This window comes from Aotus nancymaae, unplaced genomic scaffold (assembly GCF_030222135.1).
Source record: "Aotus nancymaae isolate 86718 unplaced genomic scaffold, 86718_ANA_hifiasm-v0.15.2.pri h1tg000012l, whole genome shotgun sequence".
Lineage (NCBI taxonomy): Eukaryota > Metazoa > Chordata > Mammalia > Primates > Aotidae > Aotus > Aotus nancymaae.
This window is the reverse complement of record NW_026988423.1, coordinates 29,152,397-29,178,940: the sequence shown is the minus strand read 5'-3', so window position 1 is coordinate 29,178,940 and position 26,544 is coordinate 29,152,397. Positions and strand designations below refer to the sequence as shown.

The window sequence follows — 26,544 nt, the reverse complement described above, 5'->3', positions numbered from 1 at the left end:
GATTCTTTCAGACACAAGGAATCCAATCAGGGAAAATAGGGCATATCCTCTCACTTTGACATAGTCAATAAAATGACAGTGTGTCTGTCTATATTTATGATCATGATTGAGGTAAATAGATATATTTTCTCTAACTTAAAATAATGCAAAAGCTTAAAGCCCTCCCTGCCCCTGGTTGTCATACATACCAATTTTCTTTTTTTTCCTTTTTTTTTTTTTTTTTAAGGATAGAGTCTTGCTCTGTCACCCAGGCTGGAGTGCAGAGGTGTGATCTCGGCTCACTGCAACCTCCACCTCCCAGGTTCAAGTGATCCTCGTGCCTCAGCCTCCTGAGTAGCTGGGGTTACAGGCACCTGCCACCATGCCTGGCTAATTTGCATACTAGGTTTCTATGCTACATAATAAATTGCCACACACTTAGGTGCTTAAAACAACATGCTTTTACACTCTCACAATTTCTGCAGGTCTGAATTCTGGTCATGGTTTAGCCGGATTCTCTATTCAGGGTCTCACAAGGCTGAAATCAAGGTGTAGGCCAGGCTGTGTTCCCATCTGGAGGAGTGAGTAGTGAGTTACCTGCTTCCAAGCTCCCTTGTGTTGCTGGCAGAATTCAGTTAGGTGTCAAGTTCATGGCAGCACCTCTGCTCTTTCAGATCTCTGACCTCTAGATCCTCTTGAAAGAGCTCACCTGATGAGATATGCCAACCTAGGAAAATCTCGATTTTTATTAAAGTCAAATGATTAGGGACTTTAATCACATCTGCAAAATCCCTTCACCTTTTCCATAGAACAGTATCTAATCACAAGAGTGACATCTCATTCCCTTTGCCATTTTCTGTTGATTAGAAGCCAGTCACAGATTCTGCCAGCCACACAACTGTGTGACTTTGGGGTGTCACCTTAGGATGTGTCTGCCACCACAGGCTATAGTGTAAGTAACTTGTATGAGCAGTTTTATTGATACAAAAGCATTTAAACCTTTTCCCTTTGCATTCATATTTTGTGGTGGAGATGAACTTCAGGTTACAACAGAATAAATGTAGATTGGTGAGGGGCAGTGTAGGTAGTAAGGCCTTCTTGACTTCCAAGCCAGTTCTACAAAACACTGAGCCGCTTTGCAGCTAGTGAAGAACTAGGGTTCTGTTGGGTGGTTTGGTTGGGGGTGGGGAATGAATAGGTCTGCTTTTTTCATTTCTACGTTATTCTTCTCAGGAAGGGAAAGGTCATGGATAATTTTCCTTTTTCTCTTCTTAGCATCTGAGATTTTGGCACAATAATAGAACAAAATAATTAACATCTGATATGAATGGCAAAAAGAAAAAGCAAGATAGCACTTTTTGACTATGTCTCTAGACAAATTATTTTTATTGTTTCTTTTGTTTGCTTGTTCTTCCCATTTGGAGGTGGGAGTTAATTGGGAGGTGGAGAGAAAGTGGAGACAGAGAGTTCTTCACTGCCCTTGGCTGGAATATGAGAAGAAGAGCAACAATAAGAAATAGGCCACCAGAGGCCGGGCATGTGGTTCACGCCTGTAATCCCAGCACTTTGGGAGGCCGAGGCGGGCAGATTGACTGAGCTCAGGAGTTTGCAACCAGCTTGGTCAACACGGTGAAACCCTGTCTCTACTAAAAATACAAAAATTTGTTGGACATGGTGGCGTGCGCCTGTAATCCCAGCTACTCGGGAGGCTGAGACAGGAGAATTGCTTGAACTTGGGAGGTGGAGGTTGCAGTGAGTCGAGATCATGCCACTGCACTCCAGCCTGGGAAACAGAGCAAGACTCTGTCTCAAAAGAAAGAAAGAAAGAAGGAAGGAGGGAGGAAGAGAGGGAGGGAGGAAGGAAGGAAGGAAGAAAGAAAGAAATAGGCTACCAGAAATGCTAACCTTTAGATATGAAAACATAAAGCCCTAGTCAATTTGCATGACTGTCTTTTCGGTGTAACCCAGGAATGGGGTTTACTTCCTACTATTTACTTGATGGAGTGCCTGGCACACTAAGCACTCTAAGTAGCTGTATAATGAAAAAAGGAAATTAATCTTCCTAGGTGGTACAAGAAAAAATGCAAGGAAGCAGAGATTTGAATGCACTGAAAATGAAAATTTACAGAAACCTGGGCCTGGCCTGGAATAGCTGATAGCAAGTGATTAGGGCCCAGAAGAAGGATGCAGAGTCACTTGTTCAGAAAGCTGATCTGGATCAGCAGAAAGCCAGCTGGATGGCAAACTCTTTGTGGTTAGTTGGTCATTTATTATTTGGACTCAAGCTTATGGACTTCATTGGTCAATACCGTTTCTAATACCTCTTAAATGGACTTCATTCGCCTGTGGTGAGCTCCATTTCAACCAACCAGTCCTGAACTGATAAGAAGCATAGTGGGTTTTCCCTTTTTAATTTCACCCTTGCTTTTGGTCTAAGAAACAGTCTTCACAGGTGCTGCTGTTCTTTGTATGTACCTACATAGGAGTAAATCCGTATTGTTTTAAATGAACTGTCTCTGAATGGGTTTAACCATTAGTAACCTCTCTGGAGTGCATCAAGTTTTCCCTGTTTTGTCTGGAAGTTAACTGTTCTTAATACTTATTATTGTCAGAGTTTATTTTCTTTTCTTTCTTTCTTTCTTTTTTTTTTTTGAGATGGAGTTTTGCTCTTGTTGCCCAGGCTGGACTGTAATGGTGTGATCTCAGCTCACTGCAACCTCTGCCTCCTGGGTTCAAGTGATTCTCCTGCCTCAGCCTCCCAAGTAGCTGGGATTACAGGCGCCCACCACCATGCCCAGCTAATTTCTGTATTTTTAGTAGAGATGGGGTTTCACCATGTTGTCCAGGCTAGTCTCAAACTCTTGACCTCAGGTGATACACCCACCTCGACCTCCCAAAGTGCTGGGATTACAGGCATGAGCCACAACGCCTGGCCTGAGGTTACTTTTCTTTTATCAAGTAGGAAAGGAAAACAAAGCTCGAAAGTAACATCTTGAGGACTAGCACAGAAGGAAGTTTTCCAAGGTCTTTGAGGAAGTTGGAAGGAGGTTTCCCTGGAAGGGCAATCTTGGGAATAAGGCTCAGGTCTTGATGCCTAGTTTTTTGACTCCTTAGGCCCTAGAGGGAGTGCATCCTATGGCTGTAGTAGGATGGTATTGCCATGTTTTGCCCAAATAGTTTGGGCATTGTCTTTTTATTACTGGGAAGCAAAATTTTTCAGAACCTCTGGTGAAGGTAGTTTTCTTCACCAGCTATGTCGCTGGATTGAGGCTAAGGGTAAATACCTAATTAATAGCAGTGAATAGGAATAAATAGTATAGCTATAGAATGCTAAGAAATAGTCCTTGGTTTTCTGGGGGTTGACCTCACCATCATAAGTGAGTAACGTTGGTGGCAGAAGGACAGAGCTCCAGTAAGATGTGTCAGTGCAGGAAGCCTGGAAAGACCTTGGCAAGCCTGGAGTTGGGACAGATTGGAGTGTCTGCCTGCTCAGAAGTGTGAGCCATATGGAACACATCACACCTGTGCGACACAATCTGTCCTAGCTGCCCACTGTTTCCAAAACAGTGATTTTTCTGGTTTAGGTGAATTATACATTTAATATGCTGACTTGTAGCTATTGATGGTATAAAAACAATACCGAACATTTGGTCCAGGATTTAATTAACCTCTTAGGCATGGGAGTAGCAAGCTCAATTGCTTATGCTTTTAAGAGGAGCAAACATGCACCCTTTCCCTGATGACTTGGGGCTTTTGGACATTTTCCCCAGAACTCTGAGCAATATTTTATGAATTGAGTTTTTGCTAGTCACCTGTTGTGCATTGGGACATCTCATGCTTCTGCTTAGCTCTTGCTGATTAGAGCTTTGCAGTGTCTAGCACATAGGAGGCACTTGGATGGTATATTTAGAATTATTGTTTCTCATATTGGATGTAATAATTTTAGGATGCTTCATTTCCAGTTCTTATCATTCTTTCCCTTTGAATTTACATTGATCTGATGGGTACAAATTATAAATCAGTTCATATTCTTTGGCATAATGCCAAGAATATTTATTTAAAAATGTTAATATCTCATTTTTTTTTTTCTATTTTCTAACTCTTGTTTCATCAACTTTGTTCATGTTGCTTGGTTCTCCTTGGCATAATTTTTGACATTTTGAAGATATTTTCCTGAAGCTTCTAAGTTTGTTGATGGCAGAGGTGGTCTGGTGAGTGATGAGAGGGAGCAGGGTGGTAGGGGTGGTTCTAGGGAATATGCTATGAATTTCTGAAATTGGGTCTTGGATAGCTTCTCATCTCCCTAATTGAGTCTCAAAGACTTAAGTCTTGTAGACAACTGTGTAAAAATAGTTAATTGGGCATATTGGAATATCTTTTTCACAGAGAGATTAATTTATATGCCTCCCACTACTTTTTGATATGTCAGTTTCTCCACTCAACAGTTTGCTGTTAGGAGAACCCAGACCGCTGGTAGTGTTAATCCTTGTTAGCAACACAGGAGGAGGTGGGGAGTGAAGACAAGGCTGATACTGTCAAGCCAGGGGAAGTTCCAGATTATCAGTGATTTTCTCTACCCTGTGGTCACATTTGATTGAGTAATTGCAAGTTAGTTTGGGACATTATGCTAATCTAAAAGATGAAATTATGTTAATTTTGACAGCTGGATAGTATAATAGAAATTTCTCTTTTATGTTTTCTATTAAACTCGAATTTTAATCTGTGCATATTTTTGTCTATCCTCATTTAGGATTGTAACTGGGTAACTTACTTTTTTTGTAAATGCTTCAGTTAAAAGTAAAGAGGGATTGGTACAGATTAAGGATAAAAATGTTGCTGCTCTTGTTAGTTTTATCCTCTTGTCTGCAATTTGGCCAGTCTTCATAGCTTTGAATTCAGTTTATTACAGAGGCTGGGAATAGCCACAAATGAGTATAATTGGGCTTTAATTTCATTTTAATTGATTGATTAATTCCTTGGAGTCCTGTTACTATTTCAGCTCACTCTAATACCTGGATGGTGGTACTGGATCCTATGAAGCCTGGAGGACCTTTCGAAGTGATGGCACAACAGACTTTGGAGAAAATAAACTTCACCATGAGAGTTCATGATGTCCTGTTTGGAGATGTCTGGCTCTGTAGTGGGCAGAGTAACATGCAGATGACTGTTTTACAGGTAATTTGCAGAGTCTCAGCAATAATACACAGTGTTGGTGATGAAGAAGGAAAAGAAGGAGGAATAAAGGGGCAATGAGGAGAAGCAGGACTGTTTCTATTTACTGAATACCATGAGCCAAGATCTGTTCTAAGTGTTTTGAATGAATTCACTAATTTGACTTAACAATCTTAAGAGATAAGTTATTGATTAAATTGGTAGTTATTGACTGGTGCTAATATATTCTACATAGGTTAAGAACTTAGAAGGTTAGGAACCTAGAAGGAGTATTGTTTTCTCTAGCACTTTTTTAAAAACTGAGAGTTTCTTCTCAAGTTGATTTTTATTGTCTTGCCTTTTTTGTTTTTTTTTGGAGATGGAGTTTCTCTCTTGTTGCCCAGGCTGGAGTTCAATGGCACAATCTCAGCTCACTGCAACCTCCGCCTCCTGGGTTCAAGTGATTCTCCTGTCTCAGCCTCCCGAGTAGCTGGGATTACAGACATGTGCCACCATGCCTGGCTAATTTTTGTATTTTTAGTAGAGACAAGGTTTTACTATGTTGGTCAGGCTGGTCTCGAGCTCTTGACCTCAGGTGATCCACCTGCCTCGGCCTCCCAAAGTGCTGGGATTACAGTTGTGAGCCACCATGCTGGGCCTATTTTCTTGCCTTTTAATCATTCCTTTAAGAAATATTAAATTTGAGATGTAAACCTCTGTACAACTAGACCATGATTTCAATTCATCTCTTTTTGAAAAATTTATGAAATTTGATACATTCATGTACTCTATGATTTGTTGTTTTGCTTCTATTTCTTAGTTTTTCTTTTTCTTGTAGCCTACTGCTAAATAATGATACCAAAATGATCTTACTCTGAACATATCTACTTCATTTCATCATTAGTTTTCTGATTTAGAGTTTAAATTCTTACATTGAAGTCTTCTTTATCAACATTTTATTTAAGCTTACTTTCTGTCTTATTTATATATATGGAAGCCCCCCCCAGTTTTTTTTTTTTTTTTAAAGAGATAAGGTCCTTCTCTGTCACCCAGGCTGGAGTGCAGTGGTGTGATCATAGCTCACTGCAGCCTAGAACTCCTGGGCTCCAGGGATCCTTCTGCCTCAGCCTCCTGAGTAGCTGGGATTACAGATGTGAGCCGCCATGCCCAGCTAATTTTTTATTTTTTATAGAGATAGGGTCTTGCTATGTTGCCCAAGCTGGGCTTTTTGAATTGAAATGTTTATTAAACTGAACTTTGACTGGACTATCTTTTGGCATAAGAGAGTGGAGGCAAAATTGAAGTTTTATTTCTTGATAGAAAAGATAGTTTTGTATAGAGTAGAATTGCCATTAACTCATTAAGGGAAACAGTACTTTTCTTAATGCTGTAATTGCAGTTCCCTGTTTGCACAGAAAGGCATGGACCAGATATGTTTGTATCTATATAGTCACTTTCTCAACAGCAGTCTATGCCAGGGGATCCCATCCCATTTTCTGTCAAGCTAAATCAGATTTTGATTGTTAAGAGTAAACATATTTTTCCTGCCTAGAATTTACCCCTAAGTATCTTCTGTGTAAAGCTAGGGCTCCAAACTCTGAGATATAGGGGAATAGGAAAAAAATTCCATCTGAAACATCAAAGTGTTAATTTTTATTTTTTATTTTTGTTTAAATCATACACTTTGTTTGCAAGATAACATTTTAGGTGCTGACAGTACCAAAAGCCAGGTTTTTCTAGTCTCTTAACAGCCTATGGAACCTTATATTTTGACTAAAAGGATGTTCTACATGGCTTCCCCTTTATTCCTTTTGCTCCTTTCCTCCTATAAACCCCCAACACACACACACACACACACACACACACACACACACACACATCTTTCTCCTTCCCTCCTTCCATGTGACTTTTCTGAGGAGGTAAGATTTCCACTATAACCTACCACTCTTCACATTCAAATCAAGGAAATGGCAGATTGCGTGCCCATCTTGTTGTTAGGGTAAAGTGGAATTTTAAAATTGAGTGTTATTTATAACACTGAGTGAGATGTTTATAAATGGAGAAAAGTCTAAATGTTCATCTGTCGCCTCCTAAGTCAGGGTAGGTCTTAAGACTTGGATATTTCTAGTTATGCTCAGAAAAAGATGGCCAATATCCATCAGGAAACCCATTTTCCATTATCTCCGAACTCCCTACATTCCTTCTTTACAAATAGAGAAATTAAGATCCAGAAGAGAAGGGCTGGTACCACATTCCAACAGAAGATTCACAGGACTTATGAGGGTGGCTTTTTTTATAGTTATCTCCTCAATTTTAGAACTGTGCCATAGTAGAAGGTAAAATAACATACAGAATTTCCAAATTCTTTTAAGTAAAGTTTCTGTCCTTCAGTGTGTGTGTATGCACACACAGACTCACACACATGCTTTACTCCCCTATGCAGACCCCATGCCAAGATCCTCTGAGGAAATAGATTCTTGACGTGTCTTCATTAATTCAAGAATGTGGTATAAAGGTTACAAAACGAACACCAGTGAGCAGCTGCTTTGATGGTGAACGGTCCAGTCCCTAGAGAGGCAGCGGTTCTCTCTCCCAGCCTCTGAGGCATTAATGACTTCAAATACCTTGGTATTCATTTACATCCTCATTTAAATACTTGGTAGAAAAATAATTACACTGAGGTGTTTGATGAGATGAAATCTGATCTCAGCAGATGGAGTAAGGCTTCCCCTTTCATCAGCAGGGAAACCAAGTGTCATTTAAATGAAAATCTTCCTGCAATCTCTTTATTCCTAAGTTTGCTGCCCATATCCCTGAGGAAATGCTTTCATCAAAAAGGCCTAGTTGTTGGGAAAGGATACCAATTTCTGAAGTAATTGTCATTACGTTGTCAGGTACAGAAGGAATGGTCCCCACCCCCATTTTTGCTGACACTCTCTGTGGCTTTCAAGTTTTGGCTTGAAATTACACGCAAATGTGTCTGAAAATGGAAGTTTTCCAGTTAATGTTTTGGATCCAGTTCCGTATGCTGGTATCAATATAGGAGAATGCCAACCACTCTGACTCTATTGGCCTCACAGCACTCTACAGTGTTAGCAACGGGTCTAAAAGACACATAGCATGTTCTCCCATACTGCCTCCCAAGCTGGCGTCTCACTGCGATGAGGCACTTGAGTTCCCAGTCAGTGCGGAAGCTAGTGTGGGTGGAGAGAATGAAAGCAGTTTCATCCACTGTTTCCATGGAAGCAACATACAATCCTGAGTGCTTAGTGCAGAACTGAATTCCAAAGGAGGCGGCTTTTTACAGGTGCTTGCTGCTGAAAAATAATTTCCCTGCCAGATACACTGTGAGTGCATTAGCCTGTTCTTACTCCTTCATGTTTACTTTACATTAAACCTGCCAGGTATGGATTTCCTGTGGAATTTTCCTGAGACCGCGTGTAATCTGTCTGGAAAATGGGAAGATCAGTAGCCCTGACACCCTAGAGCTGCCATTTCCAAGGGAGCATTTCAGGTTGTGGCTCCCACTGTGACGAAAAGAACCATTTCATTTCCATCTGGTCATCTTACTGGGTGCTGCAGGCTCATTGGCAAGTCCAAAGCGATTCAAGGGGCAGCATCTTTCAGTGAAATGCACCATGGGGGCACCTGGCTGCTTGAGAGTTTCTCTTACGCTGTGGCTGGAGGGCTAGCTGTGTTCTCTGTGGTGGGTAGGGGCAGAAAGCGAGCCAGCTGCACACTCTGTGACCAGCAGCCAATGGAACATGTCTGGCCTCCTGTGCTGGCCGCTGTGGCAGCCGTGACTCAGCTGGAGCGCCTGTTCCCTGAGGCAAGTGGTAACTGGGCTTCCTGATGCTCCTGTTAGTCCTTTGTTTTGGGAGAAGGTGGGCCAGTCCAGGGGGATAGAAAGGACTCGAGAAGAAACACACAAATTAAAAAGCAGAATAAAATATTTCTGATATATTTGTTTTAAAATAAAAAAATAACTAAAATGTCAGGATGAAAGGAAATAGCACTTATGCATAAGCTCACAGAGGAAGGATGCTTCACTGCACTAACAAAGAAGGTACTAGGTGTAGCACCCACATTTTTGTCCAGAAAAACTCTCAGTCACTCCTTTCATACTCCTGACAATTGATGAGGTGTAATAAAGTGATTTGGGAAAACATGATTTATCTCTGGATGGACCCTTTTCTTTGTTTAATTCCTTGGGACTGTTCCGAGCTGTTACCCTGAACACCATCTTTCTAATCTCCATGCCTCCCTTGCTTTTCTTTGGTGATTTACCAAGACCAAGATGAGGATACCGTCAGCCTTGAGTATCCACCAGTGCCACATGTGCAGACCTGACCTCAATATTTTCAGATGGAAAATATTTGAAGAATAAAAATTAAAAGTGACAATATAACAATAAATAATACACATTGAAAAAACAATACATACAGGTTGAGTATCCCTTATCTGAAGTTGCTTGAGATCAGAAGTGTTTCAGATTTCGGATTTTTTTGGATTTTGCAATATTTGCATAGACATAATGAGGTATCTTAGGGACAAGACCTGAGTCTAAACATGAAATTCATTTATGTTTCCTATATACCTTATGCACATAGCCTGAAGGTAATTTTATACCATATTTTAAAATAACTTTGTGCATGAAACAAAATTTGTGTTAAGTATTTATGTGTGGAATTTTCCACTTGTTGACATCATGTTGGCACACAAAAAATTTTGGATTTTGGGACATTTTGGATTTTGGATTTTCAGATTAGGGTTGCTCAACATGTAACTATTAAATAGCATTTACATTGCATTAGGTATAAGTAATCTAGAGATGATTGAAAGTATAGGAGGATGTTTGTAGGCTATAAACAAATATGGCATTTTACATAAGGGACATGAATCCTCAGATTTTGGCATGCTGGGGTTTGGTGGGTGGGCAGGGTGGGGGGTTCTTGGAACCAACACCCTGTAGATATGAAGGATGACTGAGACTTACTCCAGTATGTTTCAGTAGTTTAACGGTCATTTCTTAGGTGTTGAGCACGCTTCTCTTGTGTGGTATGGATTAGACAAATCTACCTTCCCATGGCCTTTTTGGTTCCACAGAGTATCCTAACCACTATTTTAAAAAGAAGTTAATTGGCATGGTTTTGTGTTATGAGTTACTTTTTCAGAGTAGAAATAGTTTCAAGGTATCAGAGTGTGCTGAGTGTGGGGCAATATTCTTTAGCCTAAGCTACTTCACGGCTCCTCATGTCTAACATAGACCTGCTCCTTAAGATCACTAATTTCATTATATTCCTATCCTTTTTGGGAATATGATTCATCATGGTCTCTTTTGGTAAAAGTGGATCAAGGTGATTCAGTCCACCCATTGCTTTTGGCTATTAATTTGATCTCAGTGTATTGAGGGCTCAGGAGCTCAGAGGATTGATGTTTACTAAGAGATGTCAGGCTAGTTCGCCATGCACTAGGTTAAATGATGTTTCAATTTCTTTTCCAGATATTAAATGCTACAAGGGAGTTGTCTAACACAGCTGCCTATCAGTCTGTCCGCATTTTCTCCGTCTCCCCTATTCAAGCAGAGCAGGAGCTGGAGGACCTTGTTGCCATTGACTTGCAGTGGTCTAAGCCCACTAAAGGTTTGTGACAGCTTGAACGTGCTGTCTCTTATATAATGGATTAGTGTCCTAAGTGGAATTTATAAGACTGAATTTGGTTCTTATCTGTCTGTTTATTATTATTCATGTCTTTTATTCCTTTTTTATTGATTCTTCATCCTTCCTGATGGTGATTATTTCAGATTTCATCCCAAGACTACCAACAAATCTTCCCTCTTGCTCTGGGAATGACTCTTCCATCGACACCTGCAGTGAAAATATCAAGGCCCCTCGGCATGGTCTCTGCCAGCATCTCTCACCAGTGCCTTCACTCCAAATCCTCTTCTCTTTCTTCCCTTGTTTCTGTGTCTCTAGACAACTGACTGATCTCTTTTCAGGGCTAACTCTGATTTGGGTTCTGCTTTCTCCAGAGCTTCTTTAATCCCGTAGGCGGTGTGGTTTCCCCCTCAGTCCAGTCAGCATTTCGTGACTGCTCTGTGTCAGGATCTGTGCCAGGCCCCAGGGACAAAGCAGTGACCAAACAGACACACAGTCCCTGCTTTCTGAGCTTAGCCTTTCTTTTATTCTCATGAAACAAAACAATAATAAACATCACAAACACCCTTCTCAGATGCTTCATCTTTCTCCTTTGCTTTGTTAAACCTTTCTAGAACATCTCCTGTTTTCATGCTTTTCACTGCCTTTCCCTGTGTTCACTCTTCAGCCCTTTGTCACCTGGCTTCCGCTTCCACCTCAACAATTTGTTCACCTGGAAGTTCCTACTGTTTTTCTTTTTTTTTATTTTTATTAAGCCTACAGCACCCGGTATTCCCAGGCAGTCTCCCATCCAAGTACTAACCAGGCCCAGCCCTGCTTAGCTTCCAAGATCAGATGAGATCGGGTGGGTTCAGGGTGGTATGGCCATAGACCCTACTGTTCTTCTACTGATAAACCTAGAGACCTCTGCCACATTCAGCACTGTGGACCACCCCCTTTAGAAACCGCATGTTCCTCCTCACTTGCCTGGTGCTTTCCTTTCCTAGTTCTCCTCCTCTGGCTTCTCTGTCCCTTTTTCTTTGCTTCTTCATTCCCTTCTTTCAGATGTGGTCCCTGTGTTCTCCCTGGACTTTTTCTTTTTTGCCTATGCATGCTTTCCTTGGTGCTCAGATGCTCCAACATTTTCAAGTATTAATTCACTTAACAAATATTTGAGTGCCTGCTGTGTGCTCGGCACTATTCCAAGTGCTTGGGATGTCGTAGTGAGTAAAACCGGTAAGAATGCCTGACCTCATGGAGCTTACAGTCTAGTGTGAGGAAATACTGAAAGTGAATCATAAAATTAGTAAATTATGGCAAAATATCTGATGCTATCCAGTCTCACACTATCTGAACTCTCCCCATAAAAGAGCTCAGGAACTGAATGGATTCAGGTAAATTTTTGGATGAATCCTTTGCTCTATGAACTCTTACTACATGATATCCAAAACTCAGGACTCAATCACATTTGGATAATGCATTATGCCTTGCTATCTGAATTTGTTTTCACTTTGTGAAATCAGAAATGGAATGAATAAATGTGGATGTCACAGGATAGGTTAATGGGTGATACGTACTAATGAGACAAAAATAAATAAATCAAATATATCAGGGAAGGGAGGCAATAGGGAGTGTTGATGCTGGAATGGGAGAGTGGTTTGCAATTTAGAGTAGCCAGGGAAGTCCCAACTGAGAAAGGCGACATTTCAGTAGCAGCCTGAAAGAGACGAGGCAAGGCAGATATCTAGGAAGGGCACAGAGGATCCATCTCTCCCACACTGAGATTCTCTCCTGCCTCTTCCTTTTTTTTTTTTTGAGACGGAATCTCACTTTGTCACCCAGGCTGGAGTGCAGTGGCATGATCTTGGTTCACTGCAACCTCCACCTTCCGGGTTCAAGTGATTCTTCTGCCTCAGCCTCCCAAGTAGCTGGGATTATAGGTGTGTGCCGTTGCACCTAGCTAATATTTGTATTTTTAGTAGTGACAGGGTTTCACCATGTTGGCCAGGATGGTCTTGAACTCCTGGCCTCAAGTGATCTGCCTGCCTAAGACTCCCAAAGTGCTGGGATTACAGGCATGAGCCGCCGTGCCAGGCCTCCCACCTCTTCTGTCATCACATCACTGCTGCTGGGAAAGGTTTTCTGATTTTAAGGGCTCTTGTAATTAGATTGGATCCACCTGGATAATCCAGGACATTCTCCACATCTCAGGTTTTTAACCTTTATCACATCTACAGAGTGCCTTTAGCCATGTGAGATAACACATCTATATGTTCCAGGGATGAGTGTGTGGATGTCTTTGGGGTCTGTTATTTTGCCTACCCCGACATTCTCATTCTCAAGCACTTCCAAGTGGCTTTCCATTTTCTTTACTCCAAGATGTGGCTCCAACCTCCCCTCCAGTCTTATCTTCCACTGTTCTCTTTTGTAATGTCTGCTCCAGCCAAATAGTTTCAGAATATTTCCTATTCTGTGTGCCTTTTTATGTATTTTTCCTTCTGCCTAAAGTGCCAGCTCTGTTTATTAAAATCCTGTTGGTGGTTTAAGGCCTCCCCACCTTTTCTCTTCCTTCCTGTTTACCAGTCCCCTCTATCTACTGCCAGTGAAACCACCTTTATACCAGATAGGCACAGCCACCCTCCACCAGTCAGCAAACACTGACTCTCCATTGTGTCCTGGACACTGGGGATACAGACGTGAATCAGGTGAAGTCCCTGCTAATAGTGTAGTGGGCTAAGGGAAACACTAAACAGAGGGTTATCGCAAAGTCTAGTGATGGAGCAATGCTCAGAAGCACAGTGTGGGGTGGGGAGGTCAGTCTTTAGCAGAACTTTTAGGATCTGCCTCTCATTTGATATTCTTTCTTGGTGTTAAAACTTTTTAATACTTGTTTGTACCTCTTGAGGCACTTACCATCTTTGGCCATATATTTTATTCAACTAAATACTTGTCTTATTCTATCAAGTATTAGAGTGCCAATGACTTAGCCATAGTCCGTCTTTAATAAACCTTGGGCTGAACTGATCCCATCCTTGTGTATATATGCATGTTCCCCTCTTCACCAGCTTTCCTCTAACATGAAATTGCTCACTCTTATCTCTGTTGGTTACTGGGCAGTGTAATTGGACGAATGAGTTAGACTGTGCTGAGAATTTAAACACTAGTTTTGGCTTCTGTTGCCTTTCTTTTTGGGCCAAATTTTCCATTACTTATCTGTTCATGTTTTCTTTACCATAGCTATTTATTTTTATTTTATTTATTATTTATTTATTTTTTGAGACCGACTTTTGCTCTTGTTGCCCAGGCTGGAGTACAGTGGCACAATCTTGGCTCACTGAAACCTCCACCTCCCGGGTTCAAGCAATTTTCCTGCCTCAGCCTCCCAAGTAGCTGGGATTACAGGTGCCTATCACCATGCCTAGCTAATTTTTGTATTTTTAGTAGAGACGGGGTTTCACCATGTTGGCCAGGCTGGTCTCAAACTCCTGACTTCAGATGATCCACCGCCTCATCCTCCCAAAGTGCTGGGATTACAGATGTGAGCCACCCTGCCACCCTCTTTACCATAGCTATAAAATTGGGTATAAAGCCACCCAGAAAAGCCACATTTCTTCTTAAGTTGCCCCCTGCTTGCTTTTTCCCTTCCACAGAGCTAAGTGGGAATGAGTGGCTGAGTAAGAGGGGAGACAGAAGAGAGTGAGTAGCATGGGGACGTGATGGCCTTCCCACCTCTCACCTATTTGAGGGAGATTATCCGAGAGTCTGCAGAGCCTGTAAGTGATGGGAAGCACGGGGAAGCCTATTGCCTAGCCAGAGAGCTTTAACTTTCATGTTATGTAAGTGAATTATTTATACTCAGGATGAGAGCAAAATCGCTATCATATCTGCCTCTCTTCCAGGCAGAGAGCGCTCTTTCCTTGTTATGAGAACAAGCATTTTGAGCAACTGAAAAAACATGAAGACATAAAAGGGAACTATCGCTAAGATTATGGTTTTATCCCTTGGAAAATATTCTCCTTAGGGAAGGTTTGGAAGAGATGATAGTGTCCAGACCGGCATATTGGTCTTGATGCTGTATCTTCTCTGTGCCTCTCAATCTTATCCTACTTTTAAAAGTCTTAGAAAAGAACAGAAGAATGACCTCGACTCACCCTTCTCACCTAGACCCACCTAGCAGCTGCAGTTTGTATCCATCCAACTTTTTTTTTTGAGATGGAGTCTTGCTCTTTTCCCCAGACTGGAGTGCAGTGGCACTATCTCGGCTCACTGCAACCTCCACCTCCTGGGTTCAAGTGATTCTCCTGCCTCAGCCTCCTGAGTAGCTTGGATTACAGGCACGCGCCACCACACCTGACTCTTTTTTTTTTTTTTTTTTTTTTTTACCGTTTCTCTGAACAGAAAACTTAGGCCATGGAAATTTCAAGTACATGTCAGCAGTGTGCTGGCTCTTTGGGCGTCACCTGTATGACACTCTGCAGTATCCCATCGGGCTGATCTCCTCCAGCTGGGGCGGTACACCCATTGAAGCCTGGTCATCTGGACGGTCACTGAAAGCCTGTGGGGTCCCTAAACAAGGGTAAGACAGCATTCTCCAGTCTGAGAAAGAGCCTACCAGGGAATTATGTAAGAGAAAGGTTCGTGTTTCTCTGTGGGGAGTTAAGTATATGTTGAATGTCCCAGTATGTGTTGAATGTATGTGATTTATTCAAGCACAGGGAAAGCATTATTTTCATGTCATGCCACCACAATCATTTGAGAACATGTAAAAAAAATTATCTTTTTCCCTAATAATAGTAATAGCTAATAGTTACTGAAAGCTTTTTATATGGCAGACACTGTGCTAAGCACTTTATATATATTAAGTATTAACATAATGAATATATATTATATATTGATATATTGAAGTATAGATACTATTAAAGACTATGGATGAAGACTCTAAGTTTCAGAGAGATTTAGTAACTCGTTCATGGGCATGACTAGTAAGTGGCAAGTCTGGCTTCAATGTCTGTGCACCTAACCATTGTGCTGTATTGCCTAGAAAAATAAACAGGCCAACAGGAAGAACAAATGCCATAAACATGTACTCAGAGAAATGTATCGGCATACTGACTATGAACACCCACTTAGGAAAGGCTGGATCAGGAAGAATACATGGGAGAGAAAGGGCTAGTTAATACAAATCCCGATACTAACATCAATGTAGAGATGAGCAGTATGTGACCTGCTTTCATGGACCATGTCTCATTCACACTGGGAAGGCCTGTGGGAAGAGGATGGGCTTGAGCTCTTGGTATAGTTTGGGTACAAGCTTGCCTGTGGGGGAGTGAAGATGTTCAACTTTGGAACAGGAAGAATGGCCTGCAGTAGAGTAGGAGGGAGCGTTAGACCAGATCTCTGGGGGTGGAAGGGATAATACTGAGGGTGTGGGGAAGTGGGCTTCTCAAACGCAGCAGCTACAGGATAAATTCATATAAATAATCTACAGAGAAATTTGAGAACATGTTCAGAGCCTTAAAAAAGTTACCCTTTGACACAGCAGTTTCATTTCTGGGAATTTACCTTATGGATATAGTTAAGCATGTATGCAATGACTTAGCTATGAGGAAGATAATCCTGGCATTGCTTATAAAAGCAAAAAGTTTAAAACAACCTAAATGTCCATTAAATAAAGGTTTATTTAATAAAAGTTAAATAAATATATTGCCTGTGTGAGATACTCAACAATAAAGCACTCCTTCCCTGTGACTTTAATTACTTTATCTGGAAACTGGGATGACCCATTCTGGACTCATGAAAAGCTGACTGATAACACTTATTTTGGGAATAACCTGGAGGTAAAATTCAGAGACTATTCACATGTTTTCAAGTGAAAGAGTTTCAATTCAATTTTTTTTTTTTTTTGAGACTGAGACTCGCTCTTTTCCCCAGGCCGGAGTGCAGTGGCATGATCTCGGCTCACTGCAACCCCCTCCTCCCTGGTTCAAGAGATTCTTCTGCCTCAGCCTCCTGAATAGCTTGGATTACAGGTGTGCACCACCACACCTGGCTAAATTTTTTGTATTTTTAATAGAGATGGGGTTTCACTATATTGGTCAGGCTGGTCTCGAACTCCTGACCTCATGATCCACCCCCTGCCTCAGCTTCCCAAAGTGCTGGGGTTACAGGCATGAGTCACCATGCCCCGCCTCGATTCAATTTTAATTCTGTGTTGCTTTTGTCAGAAGTTTGCCACAAGTGAAAGTGGATAGATGCCCAATTAGGGACCCTTATGTGATCAATTGCTGGCTCTCTGGTGACACTTGTGCATGATATGATTTCAGATCAGTTCCATCTGATACGGTAACTGGTCCCACAAAGCACTCTGTTCTCTGGAATGCCATGATCCATCCACTGTGCAATATGACTCTGAAAGGGGTGGTATGGTACCAGGGTAAGTGTTCAGTGTATTCTTTCTCCATTGTATCAGATAGTGTTTGCTGTATAACAGCACCCTAGAACTTAGTGGCTTAAAGCAACAATAATTTTGTAATTTTATTCAGCTCACTGTTCTGTGGGTTAGCAGGGTAGTTTTCCTGTCTGGGCAGCTTCAGCTAATTCTTGCTGGGACCTCTTATAAGTGTCTTTGGCCACCTGGCGGGTTGACTGGTGGCTGGATGACCTAGGATGGTCTCTTCCTCCCATGTGTTGTCTGGGGACTGTTGTAACACGGTTCTGAGGTGGCCTCTTATCCTTCAGCCAGCCAGTGTAGACTCATTTATTATTTATATAATAGTCTCAGGGTTCCAGGGTCATCAGGAGAGGGCAGAGCCCCAACCTGAAGTGCTCTTCAAGCCTCTGCTTGTACCACATTTGCCGATGCCCCATTGGTCAGAACAAGTCACAAGGTCAGTCTGGAGAGACCATGGGAAGACGACTAATTCAGGGCATGGATAGAGGGAGGAGTGTGGCCATTTGCAGTCTACTCCAAACTCCACTTACAATTTGGACTGTTTTTAGGGGAATCCAATATAAATTATAACATGGATCTGTACAATTGCACATTCCCTACACTCATTGAAGACTGGCGCCAGACCTTCCACCATGGTTCCCAGGGGCAGACGGAGCAGTTCTTCCCATTTGGATTTGTCCAGGTACGATGTGGGCAAAGGTTTCTCTGACCATGTCAGTACGTGTTGCTGTGTTGAGAGGAAGAGGTTTATGGGCATTGGTGTGGGGATGTGCTATTTAGATGTTTTTCCTGAGTTCATATTCTGTTTTTTTGTCCTCATAATGTACTGATCAGGAACTGAATGTAAGACTTACTTCATCTCAGTTCACTGATAGGACAATTAAATCTTCAAAAAGTGTTGATAAGTAACTAATATTATTAAAAAAGCATTACAGTTTCATTGAGGAAATATTAAAAAGATAAGCAAAAAAGAAGCTAAAAACATTGATAATTTTACAATCCAGAAATAAGCTCATTCATTTTTGAAATAGATCTTTACTATATCTTGCATTTTCTCTTAAAGTAGTATCTCAATTAGAGATAAGTAGTAAACATTTTTTATGTCAATAAATACTAATTTTCAATGCAGTTTCTAATGATTGCAGAGTCTGAAATATGGTTATATTGTAGTTTATTTGACTAGCTGTCTATAGATGGGCATTTATGTTGTTTTAAAAGTTTGCTTTAATAAGCTTTGGCATGTTTATTTTCCTTGTTGCTAAATCATTGCATATATGCTTGATTATTTCCCTAAGGTAAATTCCCAGAAATGAAATTGCTAGGTCAAAAGGTACACCTTTATAAGGCTTTGAACATGTCCCCCGATTTCTCTGTAGAAATTCATGAATTTGTATGAACTTGTACTCTTAGCAAGTGTCTGTAAGAATGTCCGCTTTCCCACCCCCTTGCCAACTTGGTGTTATCCCTTCCACTCCCTGGAATGCACCATGCTCTCTCACTCCCAGGCCGTTGCACATACTTTCCTAGTTAACTCTACTCATCTTCAAGTTTCAGCCTACATGTTATTTAGGAAGCCTTCTGTGACTATCCAGAGTCTGGGTTAGATGCCCCCTTTCTCTCTACTTCCCCTTTTTATTTGCATGAGGTTTCCTATGTGACTATATTTTCCTGGGTCACACTTATATCCCTGGTATGTATGTAGCTGGTTGGCACTCATTAAATAGTGGCTTAACACGTGAATGAAAGAAGATAGCAAGAGAAACCATACATTTATTTTATTTTATTTACTATTATTATTATACTTCTGGGGTACATGTGCAGAGTGTGCAGGTTTGTTACATAGGTATACACATGCCATGGTGGTTTGCTGCATCCATCACCCCATCATCTACATTAGGTATTTCTCCTAATGCTATCCCTCCCCTATCCCCCAACCCCCTGCTATCCCTCCCCTAGCCCCCCACCCTCCGACAGGCCCTGGTGTGTGATGTTCACTTCCCTGTGTCCATCTGAAACCATACATTTAATTAGAGATAACTAGTCAGAAACATTCCGCTTTCAGCCTTGCATAAAAAGAATAAACATTTGACCAAGTTCATAATTGCCTAGCCTCCATCTGTTCACATGACCTACACTTTTTAGCAGGGTGGTAGTTCTGGTTTTTCTAGAACATAGGAAATCAAACAAGTAAGGTGATATAAAAACAATGCCTATCTTACAACATGACAAGAGAGGCTTTACTGTGTAAACAGGACATACGTAGTTGCAGACACCTGCCTCCGCATGCCCCACAGATGCCTTCTTACCATCCTCCCATCTCCTCTACCTTGTCCTATTTCACTGCACCTTTTTTTTTAAATTTGTATAGACCTTCTTTTCACTTAAAATGTCTTTATGATTATTTTCTTCTTTCCTGCATTTGTTTTGACTTTGAAATAAGATTATTCTTCTCATTATTTTCAAAGTAGCACCTCCTGTCACCAGTTCTGCATCACTGTTGGTGGAAACTACACTTGGGCTTTGGAAGTACTTTTTTCCTCCTTGGCCTGTGCACGTGGTGATTTGAATATGACTTTAGTCAACTCAAATCAAAAGTATGTGTTGAATGCTTATTATATGCTGTGAATCTTGTGAGGTGCTAGAAATATAGCAACAGAGAGACCTAGTCCTTGTACTTACGCCTTACAGTTTAGTGAAAGTCCCTTAAGCTCCAGGCTTTAACTTTCTTATCACAGCACAAACATTCTGGTTACTTGTGGAAGACTGGAAATATAAACATATCCCTCCAAAGGGAAATACCCAACATGACAACATAATGGTTCAGACTGAGTTGGAGCTAGACTAACTGCATTCAAATGCTAGCTCGGACACTTCTTGAGCTATGTGATTTTGAACACGATATTGAACCTCTTTGTTATTTTAAATATTGAATGAGTTAATCCATCTAAAGCCCAGAAAATGCCAGATAATGTTAGTGTTGAATATTATTTATGAGAGAAATCAGAAAATCTGAAGGGATAGTTGGTCTGTAAGGAAAGAGGAACTGGCTTCGTAGAAGTGCTGAGTTTGAAATGATGGTTACAGTGACTAGAGTACAGCTAGAGATGGAGGACGTGAGCTCCGTGGAGAGACCAGGGCTAGACACGTGTATCTGAGTTATTATTAGAGAGGCCACCTGGAGCCTGGGAGAGAAAGAGCAGGAGGCTAGGGGCTGGAGTCCCAAGGAGTGTGCTTTTTAAAAAGGGATTTGGAAGAACAGTTGAACAGACCACAAACTGCAGCATGTTATTTGTGAAAACCTCTGAGCGTGGCCAGCTTTATATTCTTTGGCTGGTCTATGCCTTTATTAGCTGCAGTATTTCTACCAGCCACTGTGGGAGAGGGATTAGTGCCCCACTCTATCTCAGATTAGGAAAACAGGAATTTCATTGGGGTGTGGAGTACGCTGATGCCTCCATGTGGCGAGTATATAGTAGTGCAGTTAATGAAATAGAGTGAATTGCTGCAAGAATTCTCAGCAAACTGCCATTTTGAGAAAATTCGTTTGACTTGAGAGGCTGTTATTAGCTTGCTCCCTGTTGAGCTTCAGGCTGGTTTTTACCACAGGCTCTTTCCTGTGGCTTTGTTGCTGTGATCTTCATTATGACCCTGGCTGGTGCACATGGTTCTACTTTGTCTTCTGGGTGTTGTGTGGAAGAAGTAGGGTGATTTACTAGATCTTTTTATTTCCATCTTCTAGTCTTCATGAGATTCCACTGTGAAGCTCCAGAAGCATCTTTTTGCATTTCCTATGTTAAAGCTGATTTGCCTAAGAGAATTTTAATAAGAGAATTGGAAATGTCCTATTAGTTCCATATCATATCCAAGGCTCCTTTCTGTTACTATCGCAACCTCTCTGTGTTCTCCTGATGATTTTCTCATCTTTCTGGAGCAACTCAGAGAGCAGAAAATATCCTCGATTCAAAGTTGCATTTGGCCACATTTGTAGGGATGATGTCAGGTATTTTCTGGGCTGTGTGAGTAATAGGCTGGTGGAACAGTCTGTGTAAAATGCAGTCCTCTGATGGGGTCAGACATTTTGAAACAGAGTCAAAAACTGTTGTTGCTGGCCCAGACTACTTCCCAGTTTGTGGTTTTACTTACAGTAAGATCATCGCTTGTAAAAGAGAGATAACAGGTTGATGCCTCTCATTGGCTGGAACTGGGGCTAAGAATAAAATGCTATCTAAATCAAAGGACAGGGTGATGTAAACATCAGAAAAGGAAGGAAGGAAGAAATAGCTGGACTGCATGTATCATAGTAATAGTAAAGAATTTTTTCTGGGAGCCTCTGTGTTTTGCAGGAGTAGGAGTATATCAACTTTCCGTTTAGATGAAAACAAATCCTGTTAACTCACTCTGCATTCAGAATCTGACCACTTCTCACTACCTTTACTCCTCCTACGCTAGTCTCTGCCACCATCATCTCTCCCTTGAATTATTGCCTCCTAACTGGACTTCTTCCTGCTTCTATCTTTTCTTCTCCCTCTTTAGGATATTCTCAGTATATCGAAGTGATCCTTTGAAGTGTAAGTCACATTGGAAGACTCCAGTGGGTCCTCGTGTGCTGAGGTCAACAAGGCCATACCTGATGTGCCCCCTGCCTGCATTACCCGCCGACCTCACCTCCTAATTCTCTCTGCCTTGCATACGCCGCTCCAGCCACACTGGCTGCCTTACTTTTCATTAAGCATGCTAGGCATGCTCCCCTCCTAGGGCCTGCTATTTTTTCCATTCTGCTTGGGAAATTCTTTTTCTGCTGTTTTAGTTTTCTATTGCTGAGTAAGAAATGAATGCATAGTTAGCAACTTAAAACAATAGAACACACATTTATTATTTCAGTTTCTATGGGTGAGATGTCTGAGCCTTCTGCTTAGTGTGGAAGTGAAGGTGTCAGATAGAGCTGGGGTCTCATCTGAGGCTTGGAGTTCTTCTCCAAGCTCATGTGGTTGTTGGCAGAATTCACTTCCTTGAAGCTCTAGAACTCATGGCAGCTTACTTCTTGAAGGCCAGCAGGGGAGAGGGTTTGGCTTCTAGATTCTCTTTGAAAGGACTCACCTGACTAGGTCAGGCTCACCATGATACTCTCCCTTTTGATGAATGTGAAGTCAGCTGACTGAGGACTTTACTTGTAACATCTGCAAAAGCCCTTCACTTTTGCCATATACAGCATAATTACAGGATGATATCCCATTACCTTTGCCATAGCCAACTGGTTAGAATCAGGTATGAGTCCCCCCACCACCACAAAGAGGAGAGTATTGTATAAGAATGTGGGTCACTGTGGGTCATCTGTCTAACATACCCAGATATCCTCAGCTTCTTCATACATCTCCTTCTAGTTTTTATTCAACTCTGACACTCTCTCCTCTTCCCCCATCATATTTTCCTCCAGCACACTTATCACTTTCTCATAGGATATGTAGTTTACAGATCTATTGTGTTGTTGGTTATCTCTCCCCACTAGAATATAAGAATGGGAAGGGATTCTTGTGTTTTGTTCACTATCTCCTAGGCCAATATTAGTGCATGACACAGAGTCGGTGTTCGGTAAATATTTGTTAAAAGCATGAATAAATAAACGAGTTGACTGATATTACATGAGCTGTGGATCCTTCACAGGTCCTTTCCGGAACAATATTATTCCCCAAATATTCTGGTGCTGCTTGCACGCCTGAGACACCATACAGTTAATTCAGATGCCGTGGCTTCCGAATGATGGATTTTAGCCTTTCTCTTGTTGCCCCATATCCAGCTGGTTGCCCAGTTCTGTCGGTTTGTCTTATGTCTCATCATCTCATTCCACTACTATCTTTGTAGATTAGACCTTTGTTGTTTTGTGTCTAGAATATTGTAATAGCTACTTAACTAATCAGTCTCTGTGCGTTAAGTCCTTTATTTTGTTTTTTGCCACAGCCATTTGTATGTTTGTTAGAGCAATCTTTTGAAGTGGTCCTTTGATCATATCAATTATTTCAGTGGCTCTGTTAATTACTTAATTGAGATGAAATTCATGTCACGTACAATTGACCACTTCAAAGTGCTCAGTTCAGTTCAGTTGAGTTCAGTAGCATTTTAGCACATTCACAATGTTGTGCAGCTATCACCTCTACAGTTCTTTATTGCTTAATACAAAAGTATCAACTATGTAAACACTTGCCTTGCTGTCTTTCCAGGTTTGCCTTTCCTTCACAAATGCCCCAGTCCAGCTGGATTGCCCTTCTCTCAGAACGACCATTCTCTTCCCCACCTTTGCATCTTACATGGTCCTGATATGTGAAGTGTGAGCAGTACTGCTGGTAGTGATTTCTTATATTTTTGGTGCCCATTTAATTTTTTTTTTCTGAATTCTAAGGCCAGGTTTTCCTATAATAATATTTGCCTGTTCTAAATGTTTAGTACTTGCCATCTGTGCCACTGATTTAGCATTTAATCCATACTATTTTAGAGGTTTATGAACCATAAACCCATTAAACCCTTATGTTTATTTCTTGTGTGTAGGTCTGTCCACAACAAAGCTGTAAAGTACTTGTACCAGTTAGCTACTGCTATGTAACAAACTACCTCAAAACCCCCTGGCCTAAAATAGCCTTTCTTATATAGGTAGCTCTTGTCTAGGGAGCTGGGGTTTGGGGGATTTGGCTTAGCTGCAGATCTTTGGGCTCTTTCAGATCTCTGTGGGTCAGTGGGGAAGCTCTGCTCCGGTCTGGGCTGCTGGAGTGGATTAGATGCGGCAGCTCTATTCCATATCTCTTGTCCTTCTCCAGGGAGCATCAGGCTAGCCCAGGCTAGCTTCGTCCTTCTCGTGGCAATAGCAGCAGTGCAAATGAGCAAGTGAAGCCATGTGGGGTCTCTTGAGGCCTAGGCTAGGAAGTGACACATCATCATTTCTGCTTCTGTCTATTGGTCAAAGCAAACCACATGGCTGAGCTTAGAATCAAGGGGTTGGGAAACATACTTGTCTTGATAGCAGGAGGAACTGCAAAGCCACATGGCAAGAGGGTGTGGATATAGGAAGGAGTGAAGAATTGGGGTCTTCGATGCAATTTGGCACATGCTCAAGGGCAGATTCTTCTCTGCTTCCCCACAGTGCCTAGCGTATTGTATACAGATGTATCAGTTATCTATTGCTTTGTAACAAGCTACCCCAAAACTTAGTGGCTTAAACCATCAGCCATAGTTTTGCTCATGATTCCTTGGGTTGTGCATGTAGGGCTCACCTGGGATAGCTCATCTCTGCCTTACGTGATGCCAGCTGGGCTTGCTTATGTGGCTGCAATTTGAACTGGAGGATCTAGAAATCCACAGGACTGGTCTCTTATCTGGGATTCCTGGAACACTAGAGCCTCTCTTTCTATGGTCTTTCAACTTCCAAGGACCCTCTCTCTGCATAATCTCTCCAGCAGTAGCTGGGCAGCATGACCAGCTCAGGGTTTAAAGAGAATGAAATCAGAAGGCAAGGCCTCATAAGGCCAAGACTCAGTAGCTGTATAACATCATTTCTCCCGTCTTCTGTGGGTCAGAGCAAATCCCAGATTCAAAGAGAAGAGAAACAGACCCCGCTGCTTGATGAGAGGTGTGGCAAAGTTGCATTCCAAGAGGGCACAAGGGATTAGAGGGACTGCTGCAGCTGTCTTTGGAAAGACACTGCCACAGCGAGAAGAAGTTCAGTAAATACTTGTTGAATGAGCATTTGAATGCAATGAGAGAAGCAGAAGCAGAGTCCACCAGTGAAAAAAACTCCAGTGTGGGAATCAGATGCAATGAAATTAACAATGTCTCTGCTTTCTAGTTATCTTCATATTTGTCTAAGATACGCTCAGATGGTTTTCCCCAGATCCGTTGGCATCAAACAGCAGACTTCGGCTATGTCCCCAACCTAAAGATGCCCAATACTTTCATGGCCGTAGCTATGGATCTCTGTGATAGAGACTCGCCTTTTGGCAGGTATGATTGCTTCTTGGGCTTTGCATGAACAGTGTATGTTCTTTGTAGTCTTTCACTCTGATGTTCACCTGTGAGGGGCAAATTAGACTGAGGATTGGCACTTAGAATCACGTCTGCTGGGATGTGCTGCAGTAACAACAACAAACACCCTCAACATCTCAGTTCTTTGATGCAACGAAAATTTATTTCTTGCTCACACTCTATGTTAAAAGAAGGTCAACAGAGACTTTGCTCATTGTAATCATTCACAGACCCAGAGCAATAGAGGCGGCAAGTTGACCTGTGCTTCCACAGTCATCTTAAAGTCTCATCCTGGCAATTCAGTGCTTCCACACAAGTCATTTCTGCTCACATTGCACTGGCCAAACCAAGTCACAAGGCCGTGGTTAACTTCAGTGACAGCAGGAAATGGGATTCCAGCATTCCTCCAGCCTCAGAGGAGGAATACTGGAATATCTGTGATCAGCCCCAGTGAATACCACACACTAACTGTAGGATGTGAGAGGAGTCCAACACACATCTGGATTGTAGGAGGAACTTGACTGATTTATTGAATAAATGAATAAAAGCTCTAGGGGACCAAATAATTAACAGTTGATTCAGAAGAAACCTTTTAGTGGTTAGGAACAGTCTTATGAGTTAGCTCTCCTAGGTTAGTTCCAGTATCTTTCCTTCCTCCGTGTCTCCTTCCCTCCTCCTATCCCTCTTTTTATTCCTTCCTTCCAAGCCATCTATTGTTTCAAGGTTTCCAACCCATAGAAGACCCAGAGCCCCATCTATGGTTACCATTCACCATTTCTCTTAAGCTGACTAGCCACTGATCAGGGAGGTCAGTCAACTTCATTCTTACTTTCATAAAGGGTGCTTTGTATAATCCCCCTTTAAAAAATATGTGGTTATTGTTGAGCTTAAACCCAAAGTTCTCTACTTTTTCCTTATCCTGTAGCATCCACCCTCGAGATAAACAGACTGTGGCCTATCGGCTGCACTTGGGAGCCCGTGCTCTGGCTTATGGTGAGAAGAATTTGACCTTTCAAGGACCACTGCCTGAGAAGATAGAACTCTTGGCTCACAAGGGCCTGCTCAGTGTCACATATTACCAGGAAATCCAGGTGCAGAAAAGGGACAACAAGATATTTGAGGTGAGAACAACAGAAAAAACAGGGGTTCATCTTGTGGTGGAGTCAGGATTTCCTCCACGCTGAGGCCATCTCTTTCAGTATAACATTATGATGTGGCGGGTCTTGGTTGGTTGGGGGCTGAGCTCATCTCAGAGCCACACATAAACAGCTGTGAATTCATTAGATTAGAGGCAGTTTTGATAGAACAATCAAGGAAGGG

The 26,544-nt window shown here is 41.8% G+C and overlaps 1 protein-coding gene and 1 non-coding gene across 3 annotated transcripts in view; one reads left to right on the top strand and one right to left on the bottom strand.

Annotated features, from left to right (window-relative positions):
• The window catches only part of SIAE (sialic acid acetylesterase), a 40,046-nt gene that overhangs the window by 7,321 nt on the left and 6,181 nt on the right, over positions 1-26,544 (top strand). The window contains exons 3-9 of one of the 2 annotated variants that reach the window (XM_012470218.3): positions 4,979-5,154; positions 10,634-10,772; positions 15,165-15,342; positions 17,090-17,199; positions 17,766-17,899; positions 25,094-25,203; positions 26,150-26,345. In XM_012470218.3, coding sequence (XP_012325641.1) covers positions 4,979-5,154; positions 10,634-10,772; positions 15,165-15,342; positions 17,090-17,199; positions 17,766-17,899; positions 25,094-25,203; positions 26,150-26,345 — 1,043 coding nt within the window. Of the gene's footprint in view, positions 1-4,978; positions 5,155-10,633; positions 10,773-15,164; positions 15,343-17,089; positions 17,200-17,765; positions 17,900-25,048; positions 25,204-26,149; positions 26,346-26,544 lie in introns of both variants that reach the window. The other variant, XM_012470217.3, reaches the window with a different exon arrangement.
• Positions 11,541-11,659, bottom strand: LOC135274643 (5S ribosomal RNA). The gene has a single exon (XR_010342434.1). It is a non-coding gene; the product is annotated as a 5S ribosomal RNA (ribosomal RNA).